At 40.3% G+C, this 23114-nt stretch overlaps 1 protein-coding gene, 1 long non-coding RNA gene and 1 pseudogene across 2 annotated transcripts in view; 2 read left to right on the top strand and 1 right to left on the bottom strand.

Moving 5' to 3' along the window:
* TTC21B (tetratricopeptide repeat domain 21B) overlaps positions 1–2859 on the top strand; it is a 73045-nt gene extending 70186 nt beyond the window's left edge. The window contains exons 28-29 of the mRNA XM_040644320.1: positions 930–997; positions 2162–2859. Coding sequence (XP_040500254.1) covers positions 930–997; positions 2162–2239 — 146 coding nt within the window. The 3' untranslated portion in view covers positions 2240–2859. The remainder of the gene's footprint in view (positions 1–929; positions 998–2161) is intronic.
* Positions 2860–11925: 9066 nt separating this feature from the next.
* On the top strand, positions 11926–15894 carry LOC103659520. The gene is made up of 3 exons (XR_567499.2): positions 11926–12279; positions 12396–12622; positions 15477–15894. It is a non-coding gene; the product is annotated as an uncharacterized LOC103659520 (long non-coding RNA).
* Positions 15895–22209: 6315 nt separating this feature from the next.
* LOC121099923 lies at positions 22210–22296 on the bottom strand (annotated as a pseudogene).
* Between the last annotated feature and the right edge of the window lie 818 nt (positions 22297–23114).

Here is a 23114-nt window from a genome sequence, read left to right on the forward strand (position 1 = left end):
ATCGCATTTGTGGAGTGCAGTGCCACTGTTACTTTCTTATCTCCTCCTGTTTGCTAACTCTCATAGCGTTCTTATAGAAAAACAGCAATCCTTTAAGAATGTCTTCAAACTTTATTTTAAATGTCAATATTTGAAACATGACATTTCCTTATAGTACTTGTGATAATTGTTACTAATGGTTGATGTGGAATATCTGATGACTGCTCTACCCTCTTCTGGGCCGCTCTCCTAGCTGCTCTGCCCTGTCATGTACTCCGGGTCTCTCCGGTTCCTGTGGCTCCTACCATTGCCCTTTATCTGAGCAGTTCCCTCTGCCTAAAAGTGTTCATGCTTCTGTTCCCTTTGCCCAGTTCAGGCTTCATCCTTCAGTTTGCAAGCACTGCCTGATACCCGCCCCCTCCCCATCCAGGTTTCTTATTCCAGGTATCTTGGCCCAGACCTTTCTTTCATAGCATTTATCTCACTTTTGAAAGTGGTAACTTACTTACATAATTATTTAAATAACCTACTTTATTTCCTAATAGAATGTAAACCTCCTGCCCGCAGGGATCAGTGAGCCTGACATGTTAAGTGCTAAATAAATCTATGCTGTATAAATGGATAGCTGTGGTATTATTTACTGTCTGGTGATGAGTTTGTACTATAATCTGAAATAAATGGGCCTTTTTTAGTAAGTTGCAAAAGCCACTCTTGTAGGATGGCAGTCTTCTCAAACCCAGCAGGATATTCACTGCAGTCCTTTTTCCAGCTCCATTTTCTTTTATATCTGTTCTCCCTTCGTCCCATCACTTCTCTCTTATAGTGTGCTCACCAGCCTTCGCTTAGACTTCTCCAGTGAGTAAGCGAACAAAGGAGGAGGCAAAAAAGATAATGCTAGCCAAGTGTTCTATAAATAGTATGACATCATTGTGGTTTTTTTGTCTTAACAGGGTACAAACTGGCATTTAATTACTTAAAAGCAAAAAGATATGTGGATGCCATTGACGTATGTCACCAGGTAACACTCGATTTAGATTTCTTAAAATTTTCAGCTGCACAATTTCCTGCTTCTAGTTCATCTCAAGATGTATGTGAGTAGAGGTAGAGGATGTTGTATTTTGGTTAAATGACTCATCAAATACATCTGGGAAAGATTACCACCTTTCCAAGTTGAGCAAATGATAAAGTTTATTTAAATCAAACATGTTTTTAATTGGGGCTCCAATAATAAAATGTTTCTATCATGTTAGGGGCTAGAGGAGAAGCATGTGAAATAAAACTGATTCTCCAAGCCATTGTTCTGAATGAAGTTCTTGTAAATGTGTCCAAGTCTGGTTAGTAGAGAATTCAGAATTAGAAATTAGAGATAAGAGGTATTTCTATTATTTAGAAGTCATTCAATTACATTTCTGTAATTGATCTCTAACTAAATGATCCCTTACTAAAGTGACAAATATTTAAGTTGCACTTTTAGAATTTGCAGTTTCTTTATATATGCATTTACATTGTCCCATTGATATATAAGGCATTGCCCCCATTGTTCCAGATAAGGCCTTATATTAAACATCGTTAGGAGCGCCAAGAAAAGCTCCTTAGAAAAGAATTATGTAATGTCTTCTAGCCCAGATCGCTGTATCAGCATCATTACAGTAAATACTTGGCTTCAGTGATTGCTATTGATTACTGAACCTTTCTGTAAGGCAGTATTTCACGTTAAGGTTAAGGTTGTGCATTAATGCAAGGTTATACATTAGAACCATTTGTGGAATTCTCTTTTAAAAATGACTCTCTCCCCACTCCTAGACTCAGTAGGCCTGGAAATTTGTATGTTTCAAAATCTGATGTGTGCTCGTGGTCAAAAATAACTCTGTAAGGGTTTTTTAAATATCATATGAATAGCTAAATTTTCTAACTACAAATCATTGATACATACTTGTTTTTTGCAACTAATCTATTAAGGAAGTAATTATATTTGTTGTATTTCTCACATGTATTTCTATTCTATTGTTGTCATCTAATTACTATTACCATGAGTTATGTCACATTTCAGATGTCACCTTTAAGAGGTGTTGTTATATTTGTACGACTGTAATGCTCATTTCCAGTAAGTTTTGTAGCTCTCCAGTTCTCAGTAATCAATTACAAGTTCTCGTGCTTTTGTTTTGTTTTTTTGTTTTTGCAGGTTCTTGAAGCACATCCAGCTTATCCAAAAATCAGGAAGGATATACTTGATAAGGCCCGTACATCATTGAGGCCTTGAAAAGTATTTTAATTTAGTTTGTTGGTTAAGCAGGAAATGAATCAATTCTTAGAGTTCAGAATAGGTTTGAGCTGAAACTTTGTAACAGAAGCGTACCTTTCTTTCTCCAGCAGAGGCTGCTATTGTATATAAAGAGAAATGCTATGTCAAATGGATGGGCTTCTGATGGAGAAGGTCAATGGAGCTGGTTTATTTGAGTGACTCTCTTGATTAGGAACAGGTTTGGTGTCTCTGTGATAAAGATTATAACCCATTTCTATAAAGAATATTTTGTTAAATACAAGGTACTTAAGTATCTTATATCTTTTCTAAGGAGTATTACCTGTTTATTTCAAGAAATATATATATAATGCTGTTGCTCTTTGTTAGAATTTTTTTGTAACGTTCTCTGTTGTTTCAAAGGTTTGAGAAAATTTTCTTGTAAATTTATGAAAAAAAAGTATATTTTAATAAAAACGTTATAAATGTATGGTTTGTATTGCTCCTAGAACTCAAAGACATGGTAAGTTTTGCAAAATCAGGGTAAGCCCCCTAAACAATTTGCACGGTTAATGAGTAGTTGAAATATGGGACATTCCTAGAAAAATCTTTTTGGAAAGTAAAGAATGTGAGCTTCCATTCCCTTTGTTGAACTCATTCTTTCTGCTTTCGATGCCATTGTGATCTTAAGAAATAATCTGGATGTGAAATCAGTTAAAATAGGTAAATTCTTATAGGAATAGTTTACCTTAGCCTGAAGACTAGATCTCTTGATGTCACTTTAGACACTGTAACATCTGGCAGGGAAGGGCGACAGAATAGTTTTGGTTAGCAGGGCCTCACCAAACACACCCTGTGAAAGCAGCTGCTTTCTTTACTGTGCCTACCACCCTCTGGCATAGCGGCTCTCAGCCTTTTAGGTTAAAGTGAACCTAATCTTAACTCAGTTGTTAGCATTATTTCTGACTTGTTGTGTACGTCTTTTTTCAGTTGTCTTTAAAAATATCATAAATAGGGGTGCCTGGGTGGCACGGCGGTTAAGCGTCTGCCTTCGGCTCAGGGCGTGATCCCAGCGTTATGGGATCGAGCCTCACATCAGGCTCCTCCGCTGTGAGCCTGCTTCTTCCTCTCCCACTCCCCCTGCTTGTGTTCCCTCTCTCGCTGGCTATCTCTATCTCTGTCGAATAAATAAATAAAATCTTTAAAAAAAATACCAAAAATAGGTCTATTTCATTTACATTTTCAATAAATACAGAGTATATTTTTAAGTCACTTGTTGCTACTAAGTGTCCTATGCTTATTTTTTTTTTTGAGCTTTATTCTCTTGTTTTTGACTACTTCTGCAATTTTCCAAAGTCCTTTTAATTCCGGTTATACGCCATAAAATTCTAATCATTCTTTGTCACCTACCTTATTTATGGCATTTCATGAAAGTATTTAAGAGCATTTATGAAGCATTTCATATCTGTTAGAACACTTTCACATGTCTTATTACAGTTGATCACCAGGACCCTAGAATATAAGTGTCATTATCCCTGTTTATGATTCTGGAACTGTGGCAGATTAGCTCTTTCTTTGTAATTCAGCCTGAATGGACGTGTTAAGGATATTATATAACATAGTACCTTACGTAGTTCCAGTGAATTTGCATCGTAGAATGCTGGAGTCCTAGAAGTTGGATAGAGAAAGTAGAACATTCTTCTCCCAGCAAAATACTCTCACATCAGTCTTCCTATCTGTAAAATGGGGAGTTTGTTTTTGTTTCTTTAGCAATCACTGAATATTTTGCACCTGCCATTTATGAGGTACTATTCTAGGAACTTTACTTATGTCTTTTAATTCACACTCAACTCTCCAAAGAAATAATACTCTTATTTTTTAGATGAAGAGGATGGAGTTTCAACTAAATGTTTTGCCCAAGGTCACAGAAAAAGTGTCAGAATCTGGATGCCATACTGACCCAGACAACTTCAAAGCTCACACCCTGTTTCCTATATTAAGACATTTTGCATCAGTAGGAGAGATTGTGTCTGTAAGAAAAAATTCTCTTGTCTACATCTGGCTAGCAGAAGAAACTAAGTGTTCTGTCACAGAGATAGTCAAATAATGAGGAACAAGGTGAACTGAGTGGAATGAACAGTTCTTACAAACATGAAGTTACCGAAGGCAAGTCTAATTGAGGAGTGGTGGAGTGCAGCCGTAAGTACATGGATCTGAAGTCAGACCAGCCTGGGTTTCATTTGGCTCTACCACTTACTAGATGTTTCATCTTCCTCAAGTTATGTAGGTTCTCTGAGCTTCTGTTTTCTCGCCCAGAAAGAAGCACGTAAGGGTAATCTGCCTCAGGTTGTTGTAAGGATTAAATGAGAGAACATACATAAAACCTGTAATGAATCTGACTCACTTAGGCTCTTAATGAATGGTGGCTCTACTTATTATTATAAGTGGAACAGGGCCAAGTAGTAACTGCAGCTGAGAAAAACCCTCACAGAAGAGAAAAATGAAGTCCAAGGTGAGATAAAGAAGACAAGTGAGTTCCCCAAGACCGCTCAGCCATACGGGATTCAGGTTCTCATTCATGCTCGCCCTCCTCCCCACCCTACCCCATCTTTTTACCCCTCCGTCCTCCCCCTCCCCCACCAAACACTGTGCTGTACTTTTTACATGCATAATCTCTTCTCCTCCATCTCTGTCTTTGCGCTAGCCTCCTCTGACCTGGGATTCTCCTCTCCCTTACCCTGCTTCCTGTCTCCAAGCTTCCCGCTCTAGGCTTATTCTTTCTTTCGTTCAGGTGTTAGTGTATTGTCACCTCCTCAGAGGCCGTGTCCACGTCCAGGCCCACAGTCTAAAGTAGCCATCCTGCCATGCTGTATCATATCACCCTTTTTAAACTCTGGTTCTCACTTAACCAGTCTCTGATGTTGTCTTGTTCACTGAGGCATGGTTTATGACCTAGCCTTATGTGACATACCCAAGATCACACGTCCAGGAAAGTGGGAACTCAAATTGCTCTGAACTGCTAGTTGAAGGAATCAAGTGAGATGAGAGTTTGGGGTACGCTAAAGACAGCAGAGGAGTACAACATGAAAGAATTTTCTATCCATCTGGGATCAGAATACCATCCCCTTATGGTAGGGAAGCAGTTGCAAGCTTAATGCACTTTGACCTTAAGCCAGCTAGTATGATGAACTGGGTCCCAAGAAGAAACAGCTTTCTTCCCTAGAAGTCAAGAACCTAGAGCAATTCTGGAAGGGTTTTCTGCATGCACAGCTGAGGAAGTTACTTTGAACTTTGCATTAGGGTACAAGTAGCTAGTAGAGTCACTGTGGAAACCAAATGGCCAATTAAGACTGACAGAAACTTTTAGTTTGGGACTGGAGATGAGTGAATAGCCTTATAACCGGCTTGTATGGCAGTGTGGGTGCTGAGACAGCAGTAAATGACCAGCTTGTATAGCAGTGCGAGTGCTGAGACAGCAGTAGATGAGGGGTTGGCAGAGGTGCAGGGAAGCCAGCCCACCCATACTCCGCAGACACAGTGGAGTGCCGCCTTCCTGAAGGGCATTTCGGCAGTATGAACTTAGAGCTTGTCTTTTGGGTAATCGCACTTAGAGAAATTTTTCATAAGAGACATTCAGAAATTCTCGAAGTTTTTCAGTTAAAAAAAAAAGGTAACAGCAAAAAGCTTATTTTTTGTTTTTTGGGGTTTTTTTGTTACCAAAACACTCAACACAAGGGAAGTGGTCAAATACATTAAACTTTACCCAATAATGGAGTACTATGTAATCATCAAAAACTATTTTCAAAGATGTTTTTATGTGTTTTCTAAAACTTTTTTTTAGATATTTTTAACTGCTAAAATTCTCACAAAATAATAAGCAAAATAACAGGAAACATAACTTCATATAACATATTAACTTGGAAAAAAATAGATGCATAGATATAAATACAGACAAAACCAGATGAAACTAACCCAATTTGGGGGGGGGGGCACCTGGGTGGCTTATTGTCAGTGAAGTGTCTGCCTTCGGCCCAGGTCATGATCCCACAGTCCTGCGATCGAGCCCCACGTCAGGTTCCCTGCTTAGGGGGACTTTGCTTCTCCCTCTTCCTCTGTCCCCCTCCTGCCCACATGTGCTTTCTCTCAAATAAATAAATCTTTTTTTTTTTTTAAAGAAATTAACCCAATTTGTAACTCGTTCTGAGTGCTGAAATAATCGAAATTTCTTATTTTACAAGTTAACTGCAATGAACATATACACTAAAAAATTTTTGTGTGTTTTCTCTTTTAGAGAATAACATTCTCAAACTTGCTTCTTGCTGACTGTTTAAAGTTGTTTAGCTGAGTAAAGATGAGTAGGAAAACTAAACAAAAGTTAACATTCTTTCAACTCTTAACACCCGCGCTTTACTACCAATTGTTTATGCAAAATGTAATCTGGTTTATTTCACTTGTCAGAGGAAAAGATTCAGGATGTAGAAGATAGAAAAAGACTGCTGGGAAATGTTAACAGGAGTGGTTACAGCCGTGATAATAGGAGAACTTGGGATTACTAAGGAGGCTAGAAGTTTCTCTTGTCAAAATGGGTCAAGAGCACAGTCCCGCAACTGCAGAAAAATTGAGAGCAAAGCCAGTTCTCTGCACTTTTAGCTCATATTCTAATAGAGTTTTAGTGATGAACCTACCAAATTTAATAAGAAGCCAGTGGAAATAACTGAAATCACACAGGGCCACAAAGTGTGGTTGTGTAGTTTGTGTCCAGAACGGGAAGGACCCAGCTGAGGGGGGAGTGGGTGGAGGCTGAAATCCAGCGCCCAGGTGTTATGCCCTGCAACTCCCCCCACCCTCGGAGGAAGAGGGCCCCTCTTCTAATCGGAACAAAGATTCCTTGTGGGTTAGTAACAGCCCTGTGAATGGAAGGTGAGGAGCTACAGACAGCGTAAGAAAATGTTTAGATACAGAGATGAGGGTAAGGGAGTGGGGGTGTCTGGCTGCAGAGTGATAGGACAAGTGTCTTGCTTGGTTTTTTGTTTTCTAAGGTAAGAGCTAATTGAGCATCTTGGAATATTTACAGAATATTTAAAGCCAACTGATATCGAAGGTGGTAGAAGAAGAGGGAAAAATGGAGTAGGAAAAGGATGAGGTTCTGGGGGCGTTTAGAAGAATGAGTTTGCAGGGATGTGTGATTTTTGTAAGGAGAATATCGGAACCAAATAAGTGCAGGAAAGAGGTATGACATACAAAGGTGGCCTCGGGAGCCCTTATGCTAATTGGCTCCAGTAGTTTTGTGATAAATAAAATGGACTTTGACCTAAACGCAGTACCACTCTTTCATATGCGTGGAATATGGGGGCCTCTGTTCTCCTTGAGCTCTGAAGTGTTTTTCACTTACTTCCAGGTTCCCGGTTGGGTTGCTGGAAGTCCGCCTGCCGGATTAGAGGGGGGGTTACTGTAACATAGTAAATCATAGTTATGGGCAAAAAAAGTGCTACCCACCTTTTAATACTCTTCTTAAGAACCAGATGTTTTCTAAAAAAAAGCTTCACTCTACAATCTGCCTTACAGTGCACATAAATGAATCTGGCACGATGCCCATAAAAGCAATTTGATCCCATAAATGAAAGCGGAGTAATGAGCAGGTTCTAAATGTCTTCCTTCCGAGTGGTATAACCTTAGAAGCTATGGCAATCTTAAGCCAAACTGTTTTCAAATAGTGTGCATGTTATTTTTATCTTTCTTCAAACAAATTGTTTTGGCAATGTAGAAGAAACTGTTTCAAAAAAAAAATGCATAAGGATATTTTAAGAAGGTAATTACTATTTCAGTTTCCTCCAAAGGCAGGCTACTTTTATTTTTAATGGGTAAATGATGTAAGAAGCTTTAAAAAAAATTTTTTTTTGAATCACAAACAGAGCTGGGAAGTAGTACTATCCTCACTTATAATGGGTCAGGGTAATGGGTCCTGCTCCCCAGTGAGAGATTAAACTTCCTTTGAAAAACACACTAAGTTTAAAAACTTTGACGGAAAAAAATGTGCTAAAATGCTAAGCAGTTATATAAATGCTCTTTTCAAACAGTTTAACTTAAATACTTGAAATTGCTCTAGTCAATGAATAAAAACTTCTCCCCTGACATATAATTTCTTGAAAAACGTCTGGCCAATCTTTCACATTGACTTAAGTCACAAATTGCAGAGGACATTTGAAGGGGAATTTAGGAACTGGGAAAGTCCAGGATTTTGGGAACACCCAAGAGCAAAGTTAAAATGATTGAACATATGCCCCACAAAGAGACAAGAGGAAGAAATGTTGCAAACAGGGTGTGTCTGGATCCTGCTAGCACTTCTCTGTGCTAAACAGGGAACTCTATAACTCTAGTTATAGTGTATCTTTTGGTATATGTTGGGTTCTTGTCGTTTTCATAGATTTCTTAAAATGTCAAATATTCATTATTTTAGTTCCAGTACAAATTGTTTTTGTTTTCACAAAAAGAATTTTTTTTTTCTTTTTTGGTTGACTTTTCATTTGGAAATCTTTTCAGATTTACAGAAGTTGCATGAATAAGGAAAGAACAAAGACTACCCACCTGCCGTTTACCCAGATACATGCTAAAATATTGCCATCATCTTACCTCAACGGCTCCATCACGTGTGCCTTCTCTGTGCAGTTACATATGTTTATATATACATTTAGGCACACACACTTATATACTCATACCCATGCATAGAATTTTTTTTCTGAGCATTTTTAGAGTAATTGCATTATTATACACACCCCTGTCCTCCTAAGTACTTTCTTGTGTATTTCTCAAGAATGGGGATCTTCTCCAATCACAGTACAGTTGTGAGCTTGAGTAAATTTAACATCGATACAATACTTTTAATCTCCCACCCTACTGCCAGTTGATCCCAGAATGTCCTTTATAGTATCCTTGTCTTCCAGTCCGGTTCCACTCTGGGATTGGGGACCGCATTGCTTGTCACGTCTCTTTAGTCTTGTTTAAAGCTGGGGAAATTCCCACAGCCTTTCTCGGTCTTTTATAACACAACCATGTCTGAAGGATACAGTCATCCAGTCCTTTTCTTTCGTAGAGTTGTTCCTCATTTGGGGATTGTCTGATATCTCTTCATGATTAGATTTACATTGAGCAAACCTGGCCATAATACTATGTAAAAGTAATGCCTTGTCCTTAGGGTAACTTCTGGAAGCACACAATGTCCATATGTCCTGGTTGGTGACATTAATTTTGATTACCCAAATTTTCCCATTCTGGAGTTGTTAGTTTTTTCCCTTGTAGCTAGTAACCAATCTGTGAGGAGATATTTTAGATCATACAAATAGCCACTCTTCAAAAATATCCCTAGATTAGCATGATTCTTGCCTGGTGTCTTCTTTACCATGATGGTTTTAAAGGACAGTCTAGTTTATCATCAGCACATTCTCCACATGTGCCAACCAGTCAGCCCTCAGCATTTTACTGTAAGCAAGAGCCCCTCCCTTATTATTTTTTACTTTTTATGAATTATTCTATTATTTATGGATTCATGAATTCTTTTTCTCCCCTCAATAACTCATAAGTCATTAATGTCCTTATTTTGGTGCTCGAATTGTTTCAGATTTGGCTGGCAAGAGCTGCCTTAAGCTGGCTCCTATGGCCTTGTGACATGCCCCCATCATTTTTTTTGTTTCTTTTTGAGTACTTCCCTACTTTGAAGTATAACAAAATGTCTTAGGTTGAACTTCTGACTACCCTTCCCCAGCCTTGCAATCAGCAGTTTCTCCAAGGAGTCCTGGTTCCCTTTAGTGTGGGGATGGTGTTAGAGATCAAACTCTTACTGCTGAGGTGTTCATTGCTACTAGGGTGAATTACTTATGAACACTCTGAGCAGGGCTGCGTTTGACTCTTGGTTTCGGCTCAGGTCACAATCTCAGGCTCAGGTCATGATCTCAGGGTCATGAGACAGAGCCCTGTGTCAGGCTCTGCGCTCAGCGGGGAGTCTGTTTGAGATTCTCTACCTCTCCCTCCACTCCTCCCCTCTCTCACTCTCTCAAATAAATAAATCTAAAAAGAAATTTATTTTTTTAAACTTTTTTTTAAGATTTTATTTATTTATTTGACAGAGATAGAGACAGCCAGCGAGAGAGGGAACACAAGCAGGGGGAGTGGGAGAGAAAGAAGCAGGCTCCTGGCAGAGGAGCCTGATGTGGGACTCGATCCCAGAACGCTGGGATCACGCCCTGAGCCGAAGGCAGACGCTTAACGACTGCGCCACCCAGGCGCCCCTAAAAAGAAATTTAAACACTTAGAGCAAATAAAAAGCATGCATGCATATAAATACACACGCACATATTTTAGAAATCACAAAATTCCATCCATTTCTCCAATTCCGCTTTATCATCTTGGGTTCTTTCTTGCTTTCCCCCAGTCTTCGTTTGTCCATCCCTTCTTCCACAGTGAGACCGTGAGCCTCAACAACTTCCACATATTCATTTCTTCATCCTATAATTCATCTAAAATAGTTTCAGAATTGCTTCACCCAATGCTCATGACAAAAAACAAACCTACTAAAAGACCTCAACATTTGTTTGCTGTCCCCCACCTTCCTCAGCACCACCAACTTTGATTGATTTTAATGTTGATAAATTTAACAACCTATCTTAAAGTGTTGCCATAAGCATCTTGCAGTGATATGAGGTATTTTAAAAATCGAACTAAATAATTTATTGCTGACAAGAATGTATGCTTTGCTCCATAAACCAGCTTTGCATTCTCCCTCCAAATATTCATCTACTTGCAAAATAAATGCCATCCCTTCCCACACCCACCAGTGTCATATTAATGATGTAGTGGCAGGAAGGAGAACAGGAGACTCTGGAGCCTAAGCAAAACATCACGTGCTGAGGACTGAGAGTTGAGCTTTCTGTTAAAAATACGTAGCAGATCTTATTATCATAAACTGATTTCCGTTTGCCCTCACGTATTTTCAGACCCTTTGCTATGATAGTTCACATGGCAGCTATAAACATCTCTAAAAACATAGGAAAATTTGCTTCCTAGATTATTCAAAATACAAGTTTCTAGATTTGTAGCCACTAACACCATTTCCCCTTCAACCTGCCCTTTCACACTGTTGCCTTTTTCATTGAGAGAATCCTGGTTTTTGCTGGAACAAGTTAGATGTATTTCCCTTAGTCTTTATTTTTGTATTTACATTTTATAGCTATTTTCTCGAGTCCTACGGCCTCACAAAATGGTTTTGAATAGCAGAGCTGCAGGGCTGACGGGGAGGTCAGCTATGTTAATTTCAAAGCGCCCCAGTCTTCGGTGTGAGGTTGCCTAGCAACCCATCTCTCAGGCCTCCTTTGTGGATGCGAGAAGAGGAAGCAATTCTTCTATACACTCTCAAGCCGAGATGGTTTTATAAAGTGAAAAACCTTTCGCAAAGGGTCCAACACAACCCGTCTCTGCTTTTCTGCCCACTTTGTGCACTTCACACATGATGAGAGAAATATTCCGTCCTTTGATGCCGTAGATCTGATACAGAGATAAAACAGAGCTACACACGCTATGGTCAAACAGTGGAAGTGACCTGTATCCCTATGTTAAATTGAGACACATTAATTAAACCAGTCGCCTTTCCCTTTCTCTTACATGAAAGCATACTTTCCCCTCAAGTTCTAAAAGCCAGTTATGTTAAATGAAACTGCAGCTGCCCTGCTGAGTATCAGTTACCATAGCGACGCAGGCAGGAGTAGTGGTTTTCTCCTTAGGCACAGGATGGCTGAAATGTGTTCAACCAGGAATTCGTGCAGCATGCTGACTAGAAATCAGGCGTCTGGGAGGAACCTGTTCTATTCCCTTTTCTCCACACTAGCTTGAAAAATAAATAAATAAATAACCCCTCTGCTGTTTTGCCAAAGCTATTAGGTTTTTAGAACTGAACTTCAGTGGGTGGCAGAATTGCCCTAACTTCAGGCACATCGGAGAAGGAGGGAGGAATAAGTCATGCCAATAAAACCCACATGGACAGCTGAGACACGTAGAGAAGAGTATTCTAGAAGGTACGCAGCCCTTTCAGACATTCGGAAAATAGAAAGTAAAAATAACAGCTAGAAATGCATGTGATTTTCACTTTGTGAAAATACTGACGGGCAGTGTAACTTTGTTTTTGAGGCAGACGGTGCTATTCAGGAGAACATTACGGCTCGGATCAATATTACTTACCGGAGAGTCTTCATCCCTGCCAGTTGAATCAGGTGGAAGGCCAAATGCCTGGAACCATTCTCGCTCGCCTCCACTTAGGCTGAGCAGGGGAAGGCCCGAGAGCAGAGCGGGCTCCGGAGTCAGCCAGCCTGGCCTCACATCCTCCGCCACTTGCTAGCGGCGGGATTTGGGACAAATTGTGTAGGTTCTTGAAGTCTCTTTCCTAACATTTGAAATGGGCCTAAAAAGGAGACAGTTGACAGTGTGAAATAAGAAAATATATGTAAAGCGACCTGTTTGTCGCTATGAATCTGGCTCCGTCAATCACCTGGCACTTAAGAGAACACACGGTACGGGGCCCAGGACTATGCTTAACGGGAGAGGGATCCCGAAGCCCCAGCTGAAAAGAGGGCAGCCACGTGTGAGTGACCGCTGCAGGTTATCTCCCCTCCCCCACCCCCAGACGTTCCAATTTGGTTTGTCATTGTCACTGATATGCACTCCCTGGGGTCTGCCTCCAGGGCCAGGTCAGGGGAAAACTGCTGTTTTACAGTCAGATTTTGCCCAAACCGGTGTTACCAGCACCCTCAGTCACCTTTTCATCAGACTGGAGGTCTGCCTCTGTGGAGGGAGTTCCAATAGCGGGCGACCACCTCTGAATGCACTTCCAAAAGAGCCACCAAACTTTTCAGCAATGACACAGCATGGCGAGTGTAAGAACTTCCCAAGTGCCTATCTTGGGCACTGTTTTCTGGCAACATTATATCTTCTATACAAATCATTGGCATGATTCCTATAAAGCATTACTTTTTAAAAATTCAGATCATTTAGTCTAATCCCTTCATTTTACATATAAGGAAGAGAGTGCAGGGACACTGATTAATTGATCCGGTTCATTTGGAGATCTGTAGAGGTACATACTGTATATACATACACATGCACACACATACACTCATATAAATATACACATAGAAGAAATCTTATAGATCTTTTTTCATGTTTGTCTCAAAGGAGACTCCAAACTTCCCATTATTATTAGTGATTACCATTTGCAAATAACAGAAACCAACATAGAATGGACCGAGTCATGTGTGAGGTTCCTAGGCCCTCATGCAGGGCTACGAAGGTCAGTACTGGAGCTAGGAGGCAAGAAGGAACTGGAACCATGGACTGGAATGTGGGCAGGACTCTATCCCTTTTCCTCCACTCTTTTCTGCAGGTCTGCACTCATCCTTCCATCCAGCCATTTAACTAAGCCAAGGCATTCAACAAATGCTCACTGAAGACGTCTTCTGTGCCAGGCAAGAGGAGAACGTCAAACAGGGCAGACGTGCTCTTCTCTATTTCTCACGGACATTTCCCTGCTCCCGTGGTCCAGGTTTAGCCCATGCAGGGACAGACATATAGCCCCTTGGTTCCATCTCTCTCCCACTCTGGCCACAAGAGGGGCCACCCAGTGAAACAGTCTACCCAAGTCTACCTCTTTGGATCAGAAAGCTCTGGGCAGGCAGCCCAAAGGCTCCATGACAAGCATCCCCTCCGATCTTTTTGCACATCTCCCTCCACAGTATTTAATACAATATACTTTTTTAAAAGGCACTCAGGCACTAGCATAGCTGACCATCTACATAAAAAAGCACACACTTCAGTCAAATAATGGGGAAAATTCCTCAAGTTTCACTGATAAAGTAGTTTTTAACATGGTAAATTATTTGTTCAAAATCATAATTCTTCCATCTGGTTTCTTTCTACCAGATGTCTAAAAAACCCAAATGAGGACCTACCAAGCTCTGCACCACTTCGGTGCTAACTAGGAGTCCAGGGGACCCGCCTTGCTGAGAGTCTCAGTACTCCATAACTGTCCAGGATGATGCTTTTCCACATCAGGGGAAGAGCGGCCATAATGACAGTGCTCCTCCATAGTGATTAGTAAGCTATTTCAAAGCGTATGTTGATCTGTAACAAGATCTTTGACCTGCATGTTCCTTCTGTGCAGGATGGCCCTTATACTTACGCGTTATCTTATCATTTAAGAGGAGGCCATTAAACATTATCCCATCTCATGTGAAAGACATATTAGGGTGGGGGGTAACAAATTAGGCTGGTTCCATTTAGCTCCCAAGGATTTTTGGCTATGCCATCCCATTTCGTTATCAGGACTCCAGCCCACTTTTCTTGGGGTCACATTATGTCCTGAGGCGGTGTGAGGTAAGACCAAGTTAGGCAGAAACCAAGCAAAATTTAAGGGAAGGGATACGCATCATTTCTTCAGGGAGGCTGCAAACAAGATGCTAGCTGATGGAGCAAAATCTTCCGCCGAAGTAGAAGGCAAGTACAGCTAAGGGAGCCTGCAAGAGGCAGGAGACGCTTACGTGAATGAAAGCTAACACTTGCTGGTGATGACTGCTCCTGTGGGTCACCGGTGGTCCCACATCTTGCTGGGACACACTTGAGGTCAGAATGTTATTGCAACGTGGCGTGAGGTCCCATCTGCTTAGGTATCACCGCCTCCCCTTGCCCCTTTACCTCCCTGTCCCGCCCCTGATTTACACACACACGGTACTTTCCTCTCTCTTCTTGTCTGTCCCCATGACGGGACCCCTTTCTTACCTGCAGTGAAGCCCTACTGTTTTCTGTTTCTGTTCAAGATATATTCTTGCTGCCCCAAATTCTCTTTTTTGGCTTCTAGCCGAAGTATTTTACCCTCTTTCTTATAATGAGTCTTAACAAACAAACAAAAACCTCTTCAATATTCAGCTTTTTTATAATAAAATTGATGGCCCATCAGACCCCAAATCTAATCGACAACAAGAACAACAAAAATGTCTCTTGTTGCTTCCGTGCAGGAGAAGCTTAAACTTGAAACACTTCAGGCGCAGCAAGGAAAGAGAAGAAAACCAAGAGTAGTTTGTCCCATGGTAAAATATTAGGAATATAATATTCACAATTCAAAGAGGATTAATGAAGAATCTGAAAAGTAAAAAGCACGCTTTAAAGAGATCTTGGATCTTGCTGGCCTTCTTATATTAATCATTTCTCTCTCTCTCCCATTTAGATGAGCCCGTCCTGGACTTCCATCTGTCGTTAGGAGAACATGGCCATCTGGAGCCAGAACAAGATCGTCAATCCTTCCACATATCCAAGTACTTGAAAAAAAAATTTATTTTCCCATGTAACACAACTGAGAAGTCATTGTTAAATTCCGCTGCTGGTTCCGTCTGAGTTCTGTTAGGGCTTCATTCCACCTCGGAGTGTTTTGAGCAGGGCCATGACGTGAGGGCAAAGGTGCTGCCTTTGGGATCTCTATTCCTTTCCCATTGCTGCTGTGACAAATTACCACAAATAAAGTGCCTTGAAACCACACACACACTTATTCTCTCATACTTCTGGAGGTCCAAAGTCCAAATGGGTCTTATGGGGCTAAAATCAAAGTCAAGTAGAGCCATATTTCTTTTGGAGGCTCTAGGGGAGAATGTATTCCTTGACTTTTCCAGATTCTAGAGGATGCCTGCATTGTTTGGCTCATGGTCACACTCCTCTGACCTCTGCTTCCATCATCACAACTCTTTCCCTAAAAAGGCCCCTAGTGCTGACATTGGGCCCACCTGGAAATGCAGTACAATCTGCCCATCTCAAGATCCTTAACTTAATCCCATCTGAAACATCCATTTTCCCGTGTCAGTTAACATATTCCTAGACTCTCGGGATTAGGATGTAGCTATCTTTGTTGGGGGGTGGGGCGGGTATTATTCTATCTGCTGCAGGGTCTGACATAATCAGAGGCTTACTTCCTGGAAATCAGCCTGATTTCCAGTGCACTGTTAGGGAAATGCACGGGGATTGTGGGCATCTGGGTTTGACCTTTGGCTTATTTGACTGTAGTCCCAAATTCTGGTCCTAGTCTACACGGTTTTACAAAGAGGAGCACCAGCTTCAAATGAGACATGCTGGCTTCTCATCTCCACCACTTAGGAACTCTGAGAACCTGGGCGATTCCCACAGCTTCTCTGAGTTTTGATTTTCACCTCTCTCCTACAGGGATGTTTTAGGGGAAACACGCACAGAGACTGAGACTTGCAGGTAGGGGTGTTCTTCGGAGTAGCAGTGGGAAGGATTGGATTAATAACAGGAAGCAGGATGGGACTACAGTGAAGTCACAAGAAAGGCTTCAGCCAGTCCCACAGGGACTCTGTTGCTGGGATGGCCCTTCAATATTCTCCCTCTCTGGGGCAAATGAGCCAAGCAATGGTACCACCTGCCAGGGCTGGGACTGGGGTGAGGTAAGGGAGGCACTCTGCTCAAGGATGAAATTTAGGCATGCCAAAAAACTCAATAACCAAGATAAATATTTTAATGCACCGTTTTTAGAAATCTAAATTAATACAACATCCACAATGAACAAAATATCGAACATATTAAATAAAGTTGGGATCAGTAAGAGTGCTGTGTGGAGTCATATTGGAGGCTCAGGCCGAAAGAGAAAGGTTATTACCGATGCTATCTTTATTTAAAATTGTGATATTTGATCATCATGGATTCTTTACATTTTTTATTTTTAAAAATAGTGCATGAAAATATTATTTCTCTTGACCACTGAGATTTGTGGCAAGGCCAGTTCCTCGCTTGCTCCACCCTCCTCTTGGCCCTGCATTGTGCGCAGGCTATCCCTCCCCCGGCTCCAGTAAGAGGTATAATGTTAGGCCAAGGATAATTCCTAAAAAAGGGCTTAGCTGTGAGCCATCAGCCGCCAACATCCTGGCAGCCAGGGGAAGGAATGCTTTGATCTTGAAGAGGAAGATGGTGCCTAACACGGAAGCCACTGGTGGGATACAATGCCTGTGTGTAAGGAGATTACTTTTTTATGGAGTTTTTCCATCACTGGGATAGAAAAATAGTCACTAAGCACTTAAAGACTCACACGGCTACTAAAGCTAATTGTTTCAGGTGTTAATCGTGCTAGTGAATGCTGTCACCACCAAGGCTTGCCTGACCTCTTCCTTCGTCTTCCTGAGACCCACACATCTGAGTGAAGGGCCCAGATCATTTACTTAAAACTGAGGTTGCCATTAATATTACTGTAAGCGTACGACTTTGATCTATGGTTTATTAGCTTTGGTTAGAATTGCTGAGCAGATAAGCCGAAGTGAAACGTCAGTCTATCCCATGGCCTGTCTATACGCTTAAACCCAGACAGCTTTCTTCTGCCGGTGACCACAATGAAGTGATGGATAGGTATAAATCTTTCATTGCTACAAGGAAAAAAAAAATATCTATCTAGCTATCTATCTATATCAATGTCAAAGCGCATGCGCTAGCCCTACCAAATGTGGGCTAGTGAATGACCTTGCTGAGTCCAGCGTATACACAGCATGTTTCGGAAGCTTGCTAACTGGACATGGAGAAAAAAATATAAATTCTTTACCTTCATTCAAAGATCAGTTTTTCTTAAGGGGGAAAGGAGTTTATAAGCCTTTGAGAGGATTAGTGATTCTCAAAAGGGGAAGAGGTTTACACCTCCGGCGTCCTTTCAGACGCTCCTGAGAGGGGTAGTCAAGGCTGCAGCCCCTTCTCAGCTTCCCGCTAGAGAAGATTTCTACCACTCGGCATCACCTTCTCTGAAAGGATCCACGATTACTGCGGTGATGCCTGTTACTGACAGGAGAAGAACGTTTACACCCGGTGTACCGGGACATGAGAGGATAAGAACCACTGTTACGAATTTTGACACAAGTGTTCATGAAACGAAACAGTGGCAAGACAGTGCACAACTAACCGTGTGCCTAGCGTCATTTGCCTCATGAAAAATGTAGCTGCAGCTTTTTTTTTTTAAACTTTTTTATACTGAAGAATAGTTGGCGCACAATGTGGTATTAGCTTCAGGTGTCCGACGTAGTAATTGGACAAGTCTATACGATGCTCACAAGGGTAGCTCCCATCTGTCACCACGCGGTGCTGTTACGATGCCATTGACTATATTCCCTGTGCTGGGACTTTTAATCCCCATGACGTTTTCATTCCCTGACTGGAAGCCTGTTCCTCCTGCTCCCTTTGCCCATTTTGTCCTCTCCTCCGGCAACTTTTTCATGCGCCAAATTTCAACAATAACTGTTGAATGGTATTTAAAAAGTGCCTCATTTACAGAAACCATCTCTTTTCAGGAGTACTGGAGATTTTTAACTTTTATATCTTAGTTGAAGGAAAAAGAAGGCACTTTATTATATTGCAAGAAGCCCTCTCCACGTTTGGAAATAAACATTGTTGACACTCCCTTTTGCTTCTTGGCTTGATACTAGTTCTCTAGCTTTGCCTCCTTACAGAATAACTTCACCATCTTTTATAACCAAACCTCACATTGGTTCTTATGAAAGAAGCAGCAGAATTTCTGGACACTGTGTACTTTTCAGATAATGCACCTCTACAATGAATCTGCTTCTTTTTCTAATTTTGCAGATCATTTAGCAAAGTGTGTATCCGAAAATGGATTGTGTAAATGCTTTTTCATCTGTGAGCTTATTATATTTCCTTTGGAAATTTTTCTTTGTGATTTTAACATCCTCTGGGGGAGGGTGCTGATGTTTTATATTTACTTTTGTTTTTATTTTTCTCTGGTTGCCTTTTAAATCCAACAGTCATTTCTCTTCCCTCGTGATAATCATTTCTTTTATGATCTGAAAGTACTTTGTTTTTCTTCACTGTAATCCTGGTTGATTGTACAATATCTTCATTGTTGCTCAGTGCGTAAGGCTTGAGGTTTCAGCTGCAGTGTCCAAACCATGATGAGCTGCAGGCATGGCCACTGACGGAAGCTCCAGCTTTCGGCTGGTCTTTGGAACAACCGTATTTACTGCCTTTAGTGTGATGTTGTTGGACAGTTGTTCTTCCAGGTGATGTGATGGAGGCTGCACTTCAGAGTCACTTCCTTGGAATGCCAAAGATTTCTTTTCCTCTCATTCATTAAAGAGGAAAAAAGAAAGAAAACATAAAATGAACGAATTGAAGAGTCTGCATGGCAGATATCTTTATGTGAGTATTTCCCACCACCATCCCCTCCCATTTTTAACTAAAATCGTGTGTAACTGAATGCCCACTCACATTTAATATGTTTTTTTTTTAAACAACTCCCCCTTCCAAAAAAAGTAACTCCTCCTAAACGAGGGGAAGAAAAATACCAGTATTTGCAGAAACCTAGAAGGAACTTTGAATCCCAGAATATTAAAGTTGCAGATAAGTTAACCTTGCAAGTAACAAAATAAATTATAATAACATGGATTAATTGTTGAGCTCTAAGGTGGAAAGTAAAAGAATATTCTTAAATGTAATGAACTGGAGATGTTTTGATTATTGTCATATTATGCTTTAAAAGTGGCTTTCCACTGGACATTCTTAAATCAAATTTAAAAATTACATAAAACGTTTGGTTGCCATGATAGTTCTTGTGCTTTATATGTATATCAGAAGAAAAATATTAGATACACATAAATTTTCGTTTTGCATTTGCCATGATTGGGAAGTTTTTAAAGTATTGCAGAATACATTGAGTATGGATTATTTTATTTCTGCTACAAATGGTGAACTGATTCAATTGTTTTCTATAGTTTTCTTCATTGAAAATGGTCACCTATCACTTGTTGGTAATCTTGATTTGAATGTTATTGCTCAGAAATATGCCTAAATGCTTTGCCACTTTTATAGGGAATGGAGTTCTTTCTTTGGGGACTATGCATTACATGTAAATTTGTGAAAGAATCATATTTGTGACTTGGGAGTGTAATAAAAATGTGAGATTTACACAGAATTATTATCTCAGTATGACATCAGAGTTTACTGTGCGTTATTATTTAATAATATTAAAGAAACAAAGATAGGAATTAGAAGATAATCTTCTAGCATGTTTTGTTCCTTTCAGGAAAATAGCATGTGAATCCCTGAAAAAGGACCATTCATTAATACTGATTGAAGACATTATTAAATTGGAGTGTGGCTGTGGGAGTCCAGCATATTGCAGTTTATGCTTTTTAGACCTTTTAAGTGTTGCTCTCCTGTGCACACTCTGTGCTTACAGACTCAGAATTACTCACATAGGCATTCAGTTGCCCTCACGCTGTTCTGATGGCCATTTGATTGACTTGGCGGTGCATGACATGCTACACAGCCCAGACCACCTACCCCTTGCTCAACTCAAGCAATTACAGTCCTGCAAGGAGGGATGGTGGATGACACTTAAGGAAGCCTCTAAGTTGGAAGAATGCAGACCAATTCAGAAATAGTTTGACCACTGAGCTTCTGTAACCAGCCTGGGTAGACAGATGTACCTTCTTTCATTCTGACCAAGTAGGGCCAAGTGGTTATTATTATTTTTAATTTCCATTCTGAAAAATGAGATCGAAATGTTTACTGGTTCAGGTTATGTTAAGGCGTAAGGAAAGGGAAATGGTGCTCTACTATTTATAAATTGCCTACTACGAACAGGGCGTCGTATTTAGTGTTTGAAAGGCTTATGTTTGTAGGTCATACTTTATATACTGACAGCCATACGAAAAGCTCAACTTTAGAGGGCCTCCTGTGAAAAGTTGCTCACTGAACTTTTGTTACAGTTCTGCTAAGCATACAGACATAGCTTCATTCATGAGGATGACTCTGTGTAGCTGGAGAGTAGCGTCCTAATGAGAAAAAAGCCTGGGAAGTTTTATTCCTATCTTTTCAGCGATGCTAAATTTTGCTGTTACTATAACTAGGACCTTATTAAGATTCAGATTTCATTAGCCTCTGGAAAATTTTGGAGTTAGCAGAAAGAGCAAAGAAAAAAACTTATTTTGAACTCACTAGTAAAAGGCAGGAGCCGCACATTAAAATAAGTACCGATAAAATGTTACGTGGTGTTTTGGTTGATCACCTTGTGGAATGAAATGAACTATAAACTCCAAATGGGACACATTTACCTATTAGTAGACAACAAATCCTAATAAAAATTGTGACGGTTTGATTTAAAATAATTTCAATCAGAAAGGACTTTCTAATCGGGTACCACCACGCTTTTAGAATTTGCCTTGGGTATTCGAGTTGGATACACACACCAGGAAGTGAGAAGAAAATGACTACTTGACGTGGTTGTCACAAAGTCCATGGATTGTTTTCTGAAGGGTGAGGATGTGAATGTGGTAGGCATGGGGATGCCCGAGAAAGAGTAGACCAGCTAAATCAATCATGGCAGGAGGAAACGACGGAAGACTGAGAAGGAAGATACCAATAAAAGGCAGACTAGGTTTGTAAACATTGGAGTTCGGGGCTATTTGTTTTTTGTTTTTTGTTTTTTTTTAATGATTTTTTATTATTTTATGTTAGTCACCATACAGTACATCCCCGGTTTCCGATGTAAGGCTCGATGATTCACTACTTGCGTATAACACCCAGTGCATCATGCAATACGTGCCCTCCTTACTACCCATCACCGGCCTATCCCATTCCCCCACCCCCTCCCCTCTGAGGCCCTCAGTTTGTTTCTCATAGTCCCTAGTCTCTCATGTTTCATTCCCCCTTCTGATTGTATGATAGACATTACAGACATTACTGTGTTACATCAGAGGTAGTGGAGATCTTATACCTAAAGACATATCATTAATGTCTATCCACTGTACAAACTAGAAAATTCTATAGAAAGTGATTACATTAAGAAAAAGAGGTGGGTGAACTAAAAAAAGTAGTCATCAGGTTAAGTGATCAAACACTTATATAAAACATCTCATCATTCCCCAAAGGTATAGATAAATGGAGTAATTTCCTTTTTTTTTTTTAATATGGAATGCTTCGTGAATTTGTATGCCATCCTTGCACAGGATCCATGCTAATATTCTCTGTGTCATTAAATTTCTTACTCACCTTTTCTTTAACCTCCATCTGTCTGGTACTTCTCAAAATAGGCAAAAATCATTTTCAGCCAAATTATAGCCTTTATTGTGGGACGTACTCCCTCAAATTCATAGCCAATGGTGATAATTGTATTTATAGCAAAGACGTGTACCTTGTATTTTCTATTTTTGTCTGCCTTGTTTTCATTGGTTTGTTTATTCATTCATTCATTCATTCATTTATAATTTGTGACTTCCTAAGTGAGTTCTAAAACACTAGATTGAAAATGTATTCTGAACCACATGTCTAAACAATGTCAAATATGTGTAATGGTTTGGAAAAGACAAACATCAACTATTCCTTGTAATCTCTTCCTTGTGAACTCAGATTGACTGGGATTAAAAAAAAAAATTCTATTGGTGTGTCCTGCCTTGTTGAGCTGGGTGTTCACATAGACGTGAGTATGATCCCACAGCCCTTGGTCAGAGAGTATATAAGTGGGATGTACCATGAAACCCAGGCTGAAAGTCTCTTTTGGCTGTTTATACATAGAGAGAGCGTTATCTACTGTAAGACTGCTCTGCTCAAGTGTAATGATTTCATCAGATTCTCTTCCATTAAGACAAGGCTATGCACAAGTTCTAACACCTTGCCAAAATATTTGTCATTGTGTTTTCTCCAAGTACAAATCTAAGAAATTACCCACTCTATTTTTAGAAAAAAAAATCTCTATTCCCCTCAGCATCTGAGAGTCCATTATCCTGATGTGACTCTTCTTTCCAGTGAGAAGTTGGGTACCCGTATTTTCAAATGCAAATATCCCAGATCAATGAAAGGTCTTTAGCCA

The sequence above is a fragment of the Ursus maritimus genome, unplaced genomic scaffold (assembly GCF_017311325.1).
Source record: "Ursus maritimus isolate PB19 unplaced genomic scaffold, ASM1731132v1 scaffold_1, whole genome shotgun sequence".
Classification (NCBI taxonomy): domain Eukaryota; kingdom Metazoa; phylum Chordata; class Mammalia; order Carnivora; family Ursidae; genus Ursus; species Ursus maritimus.